This window comes from Pseudophryne corroboree, chromosome 5, assembly GCF_028390025.1.
Source record: "Pseudophryne corroboree isolate aPseCor3 chromosome 5, aPseCor3.hap2, whole genome shotgun sequence".
NCBI lineage: Eukaryota > Metazoa > Chordata > Amphibia > Anura > Myobatrachidae > Pseudophryne > Pseudophryne corroboree.
In genome coordinates, this window is record NC_086448.1 from 582,849,610 (window position 1) to 582,862,172 (window position 12,563).

At 45.5% G+C, this 12,563-nt stretch overlaps 1 protein-coding gene across 7 annotated transcripts in view; it reads right to left on the reverse strand.

The window, feature by feature from the left end:
- Positions 1–897: 897 nt before the first annotated feature.
- Positions 898–12,563, reverse strand: part of C5H18orf63 (chromosome 5 C18orf63 homolog) — a 506,655-nt gene continuing 494,989 nt past the window's right edge. For all 7 annotated transcript variants that reach the window (XM_063923371.1, XM_063923370.1, XM_063923375.1 and 4 more), the window contains one exon: positions 898–1,896. In XM_063923371.1, coding sequence (XP_063779441.1) covers positions 1,774–1,896 — 123 coding nt within the window. In that variant the 3' untranslated portion in view covers positions 898–1,773. The remainder of the gene's footprint in view (positions 1,897–12,563) is intronic.

Here is a 12,563-nt window from a genome sequence, read left to right on the forward strand (position 1 = left end):
GGATACTACTGTGTGGCATAATGTGAATTATTGGTACTACTGTGTGACATAATGTGTATAAGGGACACTACTGTGTGACATTTTGTGAATAAGGGGTACTACTATGTGGCAAAATGTGAATAACTGGTACTACTCTGTGCATAATGTTTTTAAGGAACACAACTGTGTGGCATAATGTGAATAAGGAGTACTAAAGTGTGGCATAATGTGAATAACTGGTACTACTGTGTGGCATAATGTGTATAAGGGATACTACTGTGTGGCTTAATGTGAATAAGGGGTGCTTCTGTGTGGCATAATGCATATACGGGACACTACTATGTGGCATAATGTAAATAAGTTGTACTACTGTGTGGCATAATTTGATAAAAAAGGGTAGTACTGTGTGGTAAAATGTCAATTAGAGGCTCTACTGTGTGGTGTAATGTGAATAAGGAGCTCTACTGTGTGGCATAATATATATACTGTACAAGGGGCACTAATGTGTGGCGTAAGTTGAATTGAGGGGTACTATTATGTGGCCATGCCACTTCCCAGTCAGACCATGCCCCTTTTTGGGCATACCCTAAAGGTGCACGTTGTCCCTATTCAAAGTATTGAGGGTGGGGGACCAGTGCTCTTTCTTGCATAGGGTACCAAAATGTCTAGTTATGGCTATGGTGGGAATATTATTGTTTTCATATACCCGTCCCTAACCTCATGTGTAAGGGTGCTTTAACCCTACATTCAGCTCTTATTTACTAACTGTGAATATCTGTTGAAAAAAATAAACAAACTGCAGCCAATATATGTCACTTTTTTGTTTCTGTAACTATGCACATTTTCTATTTCCTTTGAATCCATGTATAATCTTCTTTTTAGACCTCCATTGATTTTCACTCAATCATGTGCAATTCATTGGATTAAAATATTTATTAGCATTAAGTAAAATGGGGAAAAATGAAAGCTGATGTTATGCACCATGCATTTTTATTCTAATAACAGGAAATTTGACAATGCAATATTCTAGACAAACACATGGACATCTGCAAACAAAAAAACATAACCCCCAAATAAATGTATTCTTTCGTGACACCATTATCTATAGTACTATAGCAACAAATCCAGAATTTCTAACAATTCTGGGTCTAACAACCATGAAATGTATGAATAATGTTACAGATAAAAGAACACACACACGTAAATATAATATAAAAATAATTACGTAGTGATGGGAATATTACTGTACTTCTTTTGCATGTGCCTGTCATGCGTTTTTTTCTTGGTTGAGTGGAAAACTAGTTACTGATGAAGAGATATACAGTTTACTTATGGGGGGCATTCAATGTTGTATTCCAGCTGCAGGGTCACTGTTAAAATATTGTTATCTAATCTCATTAGCCTGGGATTCTTGAGTTTATACCTACAGTAACTGTTAATTCTGTTTTTAATTTTCTTTCTTTATTGCACACACATTTTGCCTTTTGAAACATGTATATAATGCTTAATAATAGCTGTATTGTTATGTCATAAAGAAATGTTTTGGAACATTTTATAGGAGAATAGAAGTTATGTTTTTTTTCAAAAGCATGTAATTGTATATTACTTTTGTAAAAACAAAGAAAAAAATACTGTATAACAATAAACGTAATGTGTAACTATCAGAACGTTTTCTTAACAGTACAGTATAATTAGGCAAATATTTTTCAATATCATCAAATATTCTAAAATGATGTCACAAGTTACCAACCTGCAAACAAAACCCCCCCAAAAAAACACAATTGGCAAAATTGCTTATGATTCCTGTATAAATTGCATGATTTTTGTCACCAGTTGTTCTTTTTTGTCTCTGGTCTTGGTAGAGATTCCATGCTGCTTGAGCCAGTCCTGTAGAGTAGCATTTCTCAGTGTAAATAACTGCAAATACAAAATTCCACAATAATGTACTATTATCTTTCATCATTCACTCTGCCCTTTTACTTGCTGAACAAACCTACTGTACTTTACTAATATTTACTTGTGTTCAAACCCCTGATACCTCTTTACAGTATTCTACTCATTTCTATGCCCACTTCCACTGTCTCCTACTTTATCACTCCCATTTCATGACATTGCAATCTACAGTGCTTCAAAAATGAAATCATAATCATTTACTCAATTAGCTTTTGTGACACCGTACTTTCAGGGTTCACTTCTTATTTATCCAACTGCTCTTACAATGCCTCTAACAAATTCTACCTTTAACTTTCACTATCTATTGGGATCCCAAAAAACTTTTTTCTTGGTTCTCTGCTTTTCTCAAGGTACATCTCTTGGTGAAGGTACAGCTCTTGGCGAAGGTACACCACTTTGTGAACTAATTCACTCATTTGCCCTCCAGTCTAATCTTTATGCTGATGACACCCATTTCTACATATTTTCCCCTGACCTTTTTGTCTCTATTATTGAACCAATCAACTGCCTCTGTGCTATTTCCATATGGATATCTTTATGCCACATACTGTAAAGCTCAACATGTTGAAAGCAGAAGTGAGAAATGGTAGAGTATCTTTAATTGCAAACTGAAAGCAGCCTAGGCAGGAAAAACCGAAGTATCACCCAATGCATACAAAAAACGCATAGGGAAATTCCTAAACAGGTGCTAACATTTGTAGGACACACAATTTATCCCTTAGATGTGATGGAAGCATTCTCCAATGTGGTGTATTTTTTATAATGTCTATTATAGGTCTTGTTTCAACATCAAACTAAATGATGAGAAACTGCAATAGTGTGAAACAGCTTGGTAAAGTCTTCAACATTATGAGCCTACAAACATAAGGAAATTATAAATCATCATCTAAAAAATCCTAAAATGTCCAAAACAGACTCCTATCAGATGTAGATGGGAAACACACATGGAATCCAAGATGAAAAAATTATGGTAAACCTGGTCACAGCACTTAGCTGTTAATCCCAATCTCAAAGTAGGTCCTCATCTGTGCAATCACTCCTCCCACAATCGTGTTTTGATCACTAAAAAATATTTGTCAAGATATGAGGGAGTGTTAAAACAGCCCAGTTTTTATACTGGTACAGATCAGTTAAAGAAGCTCATGTCTAACCTTTACAATAAATTATATATTAATAATCAAATAGAACACACATAATCACAGAGTAATTACAACAATCAAGGTCCATATTGTCAATTCAAAAGTCTACAAAAGGAACTTTGTTCATCTGACCCATTCCCACATTGATAGTCCCACTGAACTTATCTTGTGTTGTCTCCAGAGTGTTACCATAGTAGCATGTTATTGTGTTGCCATAAATTTGTGAAATATGCCAGTACATTGTATCTATGAAACTGATGCACAGTAATCAGAAGTCAACATAGAATAAAGTTTGCGAGAGTCTAAAAATAGAAAATCTGATCTATAAATCAAATTAAAGATGCGTATAAAACAAATCATGCTACCATACTTTAGTCTTTGAATGGACTATTGTTACAGGTTTTAAATTCACAATATATATTTAGAAAATACTTTGAAAAGCATAGGTCCATTCTTTAAAAAGATCATATCACTGGTTCAAAAATCCCATCCAAACCGGTATGAATTTACAAAAAAGCCCTAACCACGAAACAGTCTATTCAAATGAGGATTAATATTCTCACCCATTAAGAATCCTAGTATGGCTACAGATACAAAGCTCTCTTAACAACCGTGTAGGCCCCTGGGCACAGCAATGCACTGGCGCCCCTATACATCCTTCAGCGGTAGGGATGGGGGGTGCTATCAGTGGCAGCTTTGATGTCCTGCGGGTGGTAGGGGGTGTTCTATCTTCCGCTCAGCATGTAGTACCTGGAGCAGTAATTTCTGCTAATTACTACTTTACTGCACAAATTATAGAAGGGGTGGGAGGGAGAAAACTAAACTTTAGAAGTGGGCATTGTGCTGAATGAAGGGGACCATGGTACATGACCTCCAGGGTGGTAGTGGGCGTTTAATACATAGAGGAGGGGTGGGTAGTGGAGTGGGCTTAATAATCATAATTTTGTGGTGGGAGGGCAGCTTGCTAGACTGCAGATATCTCAAGTTCCTGGAAATATATTTCTTAGCTTTGAATCGGATAAAAAAAATAATAATAAGATTTTACTCACCGGTATATCTATTTCTCGTAGTCCGTAGTGGATGCTGGGGACTCCGTAAGGACCATGGGGAATAGACGGGCTCCGCAGGAGACTGGGCACTCTAAGAAAGATTTAGTACTATTGGTGTGCACTGGCTCCTCCCTCTATGCCCCTCCTCCAGACCTCAGTTAAGGAAACTGTGCCCGGAAGAGCTGACATTACAAGGAAAGGATTTTGGAATCCAGGGTAAGACTTATACCAGCCACACCAATCACACCGTATAACTTGTGATAAACTTACCCAGTCAACAGTATGAACAACAACAGAGCATCAAACAATGGATGCCAACATAACATAACCCTTTATTTAAGCAATAACTATATACACATATTGCAGAAAGTCCGCACTTGGGACGGGCGCCCAGCATCCACTACGGACTACGAGAAATAGATTTACCGGTGAGTAAAATCTTATTTTCTCTAACGTCCTAGTGGATGCTGGGGACTCCGTAAGGACCATGGGGATTATACCAAAGCTCCCAAACGGGCGGGAGAGTGCGGATGACTCTGCAGCACCGAATGGGCAAACACAAGGTCCTCCTCAGCCAGAGTATCAAACTTGTAGAACTTAGCAAATGTGTTTGAACCCGACCAAGTAGCTGCTCGGCAAAGCTGTAATGCCGAGACCCCTCGGGCAGCCGCCCAAGAAGAGCCCACTTTCCTTGTGGAATGGGCTTTCACTGATTTTGGATGCGGCAATCCAGCCGCAGAATGAGCCTGCTGAATCGTGTTACAGATCCAGCGAGCAATGGTTTGCTTTGAAGCAGGAGCACCCAGCTTGTTGGATGCATACAGGATAAACAGCGAGTCAGTTTTCCTGACTCCAGCCGTCCTGGCTACATAGATCTTCAAAGCCCTGACTACATCAAGCAACTTGGAATCCTCCAAGTCACGAGTAGCCGCAGGCACCACAATAGGTTGGTTCAAATGAAAAGATGACACCACCTTCGGCAGAAATTGCGGGCGAGTCCGTAATTCTGCCCTGTCCATATGGTAAACCAGATAGGGGCTTTTACATGACAAAGCCGCCAATTCTGACACACGCCTAGCCGAAGCTAAGGCCAATAGCATGACCACCTTCCACGTGAGATACTTTAGCTCCACGGTCTTAAGTGGCTCAAACCAGTGGTATTTCTGGAAACCCAACACCACGTTGAGATCCCAAGGTGCCACTGGTGGCACAAAAGGGGGCTGAATATGCAGCACTCCCTTAACAAACGTCTGAACTTCAGGAAGAGAAGCCAGTTCCTTTTGAAAGAAAATGGATAGGGCCGAAATCTGGACCTTTATGGACCCCAACTTCAAGCCCATAGTCACTCCAGACAGTAGGAAGTGCAGGAACCGGCCCAGCTGGAATTCCTCTGTAGGGGCCTTCCTGGCCTCACACCAGGCAACATATTTTCGCCATATACGGGGATAGTGTTTTGCTGTCACGTCCTTCCTAGCCTTTATCAGCGTAGGAATAACTTCATCCGGAATGCCTTTTTCCGCTAGGATCCTGCGTTCAACCGCCATACCGTCAGCCGCGGTAAGTCTTGGAACAGACAGGGCCCCTGTTGCAACAGGTCCTGTCTGAGAGGCAGAGGCCATGGGTCCTCTGTGAGCATTTCTTGCAGTTCCGGGTACCAAGTCCTTCTTGGCCAATCCGGAACAATGAGTATTGTTCTCACTCCTCTTTTTCTTACGATTCTCAGCACCTTGGGTATGAGAGGAAGAGGAGGAAACACATAGACCGACTGGAACACCCACGGTGTTACTAGTGCGTCCACAGCTATCGCCTGAGGGTCTCTTGACCTGGCGCAATACCTTTGTAGCTTTTTGTTGAGACGGGATGCCATCATGTCCACCTGTGGCAGTTCCCATCGATTTGTAATCTGAGTGAAGACTTCGTGATGAAGTCCCCACTCTTCCGGGTGGAGGTCGTTCCTGCTGAGGAAGTCTGCTTCCCAGTTGTCCACTCCTGGAATGAACACTGCTGACAGTGCTTGCACGTGATTCTCCGCCCAACGAAGAATTCTGGTGGCTTCCGCCATCGCCACTCTGCTTCTTGTGCCGTCCTGGCGGTTTACATGAGCCACTGCGGTGATGTTGTCTGACTGAATCAGCACCGGTTGGTTGCGAAGCAGAGGCTCCGCTTGACTCAGGGCGTTGTATATGGCCCTTAGTTCCAGGATATTTATGTGCAGACAAGCCTCCTGACTTGACCACAACCATTGGAAGTTTCTTCTCTGAGTGACTGCCCCCCATCCTCGGAGGCTCGCATCCGTGGTCACCAGGACCCAGTCCTGTATGACGAACTTGCGGCCCTCGAGAAGGTGAGCACTCTGCAGCCACCACAGAAGAGAAACCCTGGCCCTCGGGGACAGGGTGATCAGCCGATGCATCTGAAGATGCGATCCGGATCACTTGTCCAACAGATCCCACTGAAAGATCCTCGCATGGAACCTGCCGAAGGGAATGGCTTCGTACGATGCCACCATCTTTCCCAGGACTCGCGTGCAGTGATGCACCGACACCTGTTTCGGTTTTAAGAGGTCTCTGACTAGAGTCACGAGCTCCTGAGCCTTCTCCGCCGGGAGAAACACCTTCTTCTGGTCTGTGTCCAGAATCATGCCCAGAAAGGGCAGACGTGTCGTAGGAATCAGCTGCGACTTTGGGATATTCAGAATCCAGCCATGCTGCTGCAACACTTCCTGAGAGTGTGCTACGCTGATCAGCAACTGCTCTCTGGACCTCGCCTTTATGAGGAGATCGTCCAAGTATGGGATAACTGTGACTCCTTGCTTTCTCAGGATCACCATCATTTCTGCCATTACCTTGGTAAATATTCTCGGTGCAGTGGAGAGCCCAAACGGCAACGTCTGGAATTGGTAATGACAGTCCTGTACCACAAATCTGAGGTACTCCTGATGAGGTGGATAAATGGGGACATGCAAGTAAGCATCCTTGATGTCCAGAGACACCATAAAATCCCCCTCTTCCAGGCTTGCAGTGACCGCTCTGAGCGATTCCATTTTGAACTTGAATCTTTTCAGATAAATGTTCAGGGACTTTAAATTCAATATGGGTCTGACCGAACCGTCCGGTTTCGGTACCACAAACATTGTGGAATAGTATCCCCTTCCCTGTTGAAGGAGGGGAACCTTTACCACCACCTGCTGGAGATATAACTTGTGAATTGCCGCTAACACTACCTCCCTTTCCATGGGGGAAGCTGGCAGGGCCGATTTGAGGTAACGGTGAGGGGGCATCACTTCGAATTCCAGCTTGTATCCCTGAGACACAATCTGTATAGCCCAGGGATCCACCTGTGAGCAAACCCACTGGTGGCTGAAATTTCGGAGACGCGCCCCCACCACTCCTGGCTCCACCTGTGGAGCCCCAGCGTCATGCGGTGGATTTAGTGGAAGCCGGGGAGGACTTCTGTTCCTGGGAACTAGCTGTATGGTGCAGCTTATTTCCTCTACCCCTGCGTCTGGGAAGAAAGGATGCACCTCTGACTTTCTTGCTACTTTGTGATCGAAAGGACTGCATTTGGTAATACGGTGCTTTCTTAGGCTGTGAGGGAATATATGGCAAAAAATTTGACTTCCCAGCCGTAGCTGTGGAAACTAGGTCCGAGAGACCGTCCCCAAACAATTCCTCACCCTTGTAAGGCAAAACCTCCATGTGCTTTTTGGAGTCGGCATCACCTGTCCATTGCCGAGTCCACAGAACCCTTCTGGCAGAAATTGACATTGCATTTATTCTAGAGCCCAGTAGGCAAATGTCCCTCTGGGCATCCCTCATATATAGGACAGCGTCTTTTATATGCCCCAGGGTCAGTAAAATGGTATCCTTGTCTAAGGTATCCAGTTCCTCAGACAGATTATCTGTCCATGCTGCTACAGCACTACACATCCAGGCCGACGCAATTGCCGGCCTCAGTAGAATGTGTATAAACAGACTTCAGGATACTTTCCTGCTTCCTATCGGCAGGATCCTTTAGGGAGGCCGTATCCTGTGACGGCAGGACCACATTCTTAGATAAGCGTGTCAGAGCTTTATCTACACTAGGGGAGGATTCCCAGCGCATCCTGTCCGTTGGCGGGAAAGGGTACGCCATAAGTAACCTTTTGGAAATCAGCACTTTCCCTTTTTCACATAACTCATTTAATTCATGTGAAGGGGAAAAGTCACCTCTTGCTTTTTCTCCCCATACATATAAACCCTCTTGTCAGGGACAGGGTTTACCTCTGATATGTGCAATACATCCTTCATTACTATAATCATGTAGCGGATGGCTTTAGCCATTTTAGGCTGCAATTTTGCATCATCGTCATCGACACTGGAGTCAGAATCCGTGTCGATATCTGTGTCAACAATTTTGGATAGTGGGCGCTTCTGAGACCCTGACGGCCTCTGCGCTGTAGGATCAGGCATGTCCCAAGGCATCAGCTTTATCCAACCTTTTATGCAAGGAGTTTACATTATCATTTAACACCTTCCACATATCCATCCAATCAGGTGTCGGCGCCGTCGGCGGAGACACGTCATTCATCTGCACCTGCTCTGCCTCCACATAGCCCTCCTCGTCAAACATGTCGACACACGCGTACCGACACACCACACACACAGGGGATGCTCTATATGAGGACAGGACCCCCACAAGGCCTTTTGGAGAGACAGAGAGAGAGTATGCCAGCACACACCCCAGCGCTATATGACCCAGGAATCACACAGTAACTTAGTGTTTACCCAGTAGCTGCTGTATATATGATTAATGTGCTAAATTTATGTGCCCCCCCTCCCTTTTTACCCTCTTTCTACCGTGAGTCTGCAGGGGAGAGCCTGGGGAGCTTCCTCTCAGCGGAGCTGTGGAGAGAAAATGGCGCTGGTGAGTGCTGAGGAAGAAGGCCCCGCCCCCTCAGCGGCGGGCTTCTGTCCCGCGATTTTGTGTAAAATTAATGGCGGGGGCTCATGCATAATACAGTGCCCAGCTGTATATGTGCTGCTTTTTTTGCCAGGAGGTAATTAATTGCTGCCCAGGGCGCCCCCCCCTGCGCCCTGCACCCTACAGTGACCGGAGTGTGTGGGTTAGTGCTGTGCGCTACCTCATATGAAGACAAGAGTCTTCTGCCGCCGATTTTGACGTCTTCTTGCTTCAACCCGCCTGCTTCTGTCTTCTGGCTCTGCGAGGGGGACGGCGGCGCGGCTCCGGGAACGGATGACCAAGGTTAGGTTCCTGTGTTCGATCCCTCTGGAGCTAATGGTGTCCAGTAGCCTAAGAAGCGCAACCTAGCCGCAGTTAGTAGGTTTGCTTCTCTCCCCTCAGTCCCACGTAGCAGAGAGTCTGTTGCCAGCAGAAGCTCTCTGAAAATAAAAAACTTAACTAAAATACTTTATTATTAGCAAGCTCAGGAGAGCTCACTAAAATGCACCCAGCTCTGTCCGGGCACAGATTCTAACTGAGGTCTGGAGGAGGGGCATAGAGGGAGGAGCCAGTGCACACCAGTAGTACTAAATCTTTCTTAGAGTGCCCAGTCTCCTGTGGAGCCCGTCTATTCCCCATGGTCCTTACGGAGTCCCCAGCATCCACTAGGACGTTAGAGAAATAGAGATTCTAACCATACAGGAGGTACTGGGGACCTGGGGATCAGAGTTCAGGGGCCAGAGCGATCCACCGGCAAAAATATAAAACTGCATACCAGGCGTGTGGAGATGGAGCAGGGACCAGCTGCTTGAAGGCTGATATCTTTGGTTCTGGGCATATTAGAGACAAGTTGCCAGCGCCCACCAAAAGGGGAGAGTCACAGCGTTTGGAGTATACCCTCAGAAAAACTCTAGTGATGTGCACCGGAAATTTTTCGGGTTTTGTGTTTTGGTTTTGGGTTCGGTTCCGCGGCCGTGTTTTGGGTTTGGACGCGTTTTGGCAAAACCTCACCGAAATTTTTTTGTCGGATTCGGGTGTGTTTTGGATTCGGGTGTTTTTTTCAAAAAAACCTAAAAAACAGCTTAAATCATAGAATTTGGGGGTCATTTTGATCCCATAGTATTATTAACCTCAATTACCATAATTTCCACTCATTTTCAGTCTATTCTGAACACCTCACATCTCAAAATATTATTTTTAGTCCTAAAATTTGCACAGAGGTCGCTGGATGGCTAAGCTAAGCGACCCAAGTGGCCGACACAAACACCTGGCCCATCTAGGAGTGGCACTGCAGTGTCAGACAGGATGGCCCTTCAAAAAAATTGTCCCCAAACAGCACATGACGCAAAGAAAAAAAGAGGCGCAATGAGGTAGCTGTGTGACTAAGATAAGCGACCCAAGTGGACGACACAAACATCTGGCCCATCTAGGAGTGGCACTGCAGTGTCACGCAGGATGGCCCTTCAAAAAAATACTCCCCAAACAGCACATGACGCAAAGAAAAAAAGAGACGCAATGAGGTAGCTGTGTGACTAAGCTAAGCGACCCAAGTGGCCGATACAAACACCTGGCCCATCTAGGAGTGGCACTGCAGTGTCACGCAGGATGGCCCTTCAAAAAAATACTCCCCAAACAGCACATGACGCAAAGAAAAAAGAGGCGCAATGAGGTAGCTGTGTGACTAAGCTAAGCGACCCTAGTGGCCGACACAAACACCTGGCCCATCTAGGAGTGGCACTGCAGTGTCACGCAGGATGGCCCTTCAAAAAAATACTCCCCAAACATCACATGACGCAAAGAAAAAAAGAGGTGCAATGAGGTAGCAGTGTGACTAAGCTAAGCGACCCTAGTGGCCGACACAAACACCTGGCCCATCTAGGAGTGGCACTGCAGTGTCAGACAGGATGGCCCTTCAAAAAAATTGTCCCCAAACAGCACATGACGCAAAGAAAAAAAGAGGCGCAATGAGGTAGCTGTGTGACTAAGATAAGCGACCCAAGTGGCCGACACAAACATCTGGCCCATCTAGGAGTGGCACTGCAGTGTCACGCAGGATGGCCCTTCAAAAAAATACTCCCCAAACAGCACATGACGCAAAGAAAAAAAGAGGCGCAATGAGGTAGCTGTGTGACTAAGCTAAGCGACCCTAGTGGCCGATACAAACACCTGGCCCATCTAGGAGTGGCACTGCAGTGTCACGCAGGATGGCCCTTCAAAAAAATACTCCCCAAACAGCACATGCCGCAAAGAAAAAAAGAGGCGCAATGAGGTAGCTGTGTGACTAAGCTAAGCGACCCTAGTGGCCGACACAAACACCTGGCCCATCTAGGAGTGGCACTGCAGTGTCAGACAGGATGGCCCTTCAAAAAAATACTCCCCAAACAGCACATGACGCAAAGAAAAAAAGAGGCGCAATGAGGTAGCTGTGTGACTAAGCTAAGCGACCCTAGTGGCCGATACAAACACCTGGCCCATCTAGGAGTGGCACTGCAGTGTCACGCAGGATGGCCCTTCAAAAAAATACTCCCCAAACAGCACATGACGCAAAGAAAAAAAGAGGCGCAATGAGGTAGCTGTGTGACTAAGCTAAGCGACTCTAGTGGCCGACACAAACACCTGGCCCATCTAGGAGTGGCACTGCAGTGTCAGACAGGATGGCCCTTCAAAAAAATTGTCCCCAAACAGCACATGACGCAAAGAAAAAAAGAGGCGCAATGAGGTAGCTGTGTGACTAAGATAAGCGACCCAAGTGGCCGACACAAACATCTGGCCCATCTAGGAGTGGCACTGCAGTGTCATGCAGGATGGCCCTTCAAAAAAATACTCCCCAAACAGGACATGACGCAAAGAAAAAAAGAGGCGCAATGAGGTAGCTGTGTGACTAAGATAAGCGACCCAAGTGGCCGACACAAACATCTGGCCCATCTAGGAGTGGCACTGCAGTGTCATGCAGGATGGCCCTTCAAAAAAATACTCCCCAAACAGCACATGACGCAAAGAAAAAAAGAGGCGCAATGAGGTAGCTGTGTGACTAAGCTAAGCGACCCTAGTGGCCGATACAAACACCTGGCCCATCTAGGAGTGTCACTGCAGTGTCACGCAGGATGGCCCTTCAAAAAAATACTCCCCAAACAGCACATGCCGCAAAGAAAAAAAGAGGCGCAATGAGGTAGCTGTGTGACTAAGCTAAGCAACCCTAGTAGCCGACACAAACACCTGGCCCATCTAGGAGTGGCACTGCAGTGTCAGACAGGATGGCCCTTCCAAAAAATTGTCCCCAAACAGCACATGACGCAAAGAAAAAAAGAGGCGCAATGAGGTAGCTGTGTGACTAAGATAAGCGACCCAAGTGGCCGACACAAACATCTGGCCCATCTAGGAGTGGCACTGCAGTGTCACGCAGGATGGCCCTTCAAAAAAATACTCCCCAAACAGCACATGATGCAAAGAAAAAAAGAGGCGCAATGAGGTAGCTGTGTGACTAAGCTAAGCGACCCTAGTG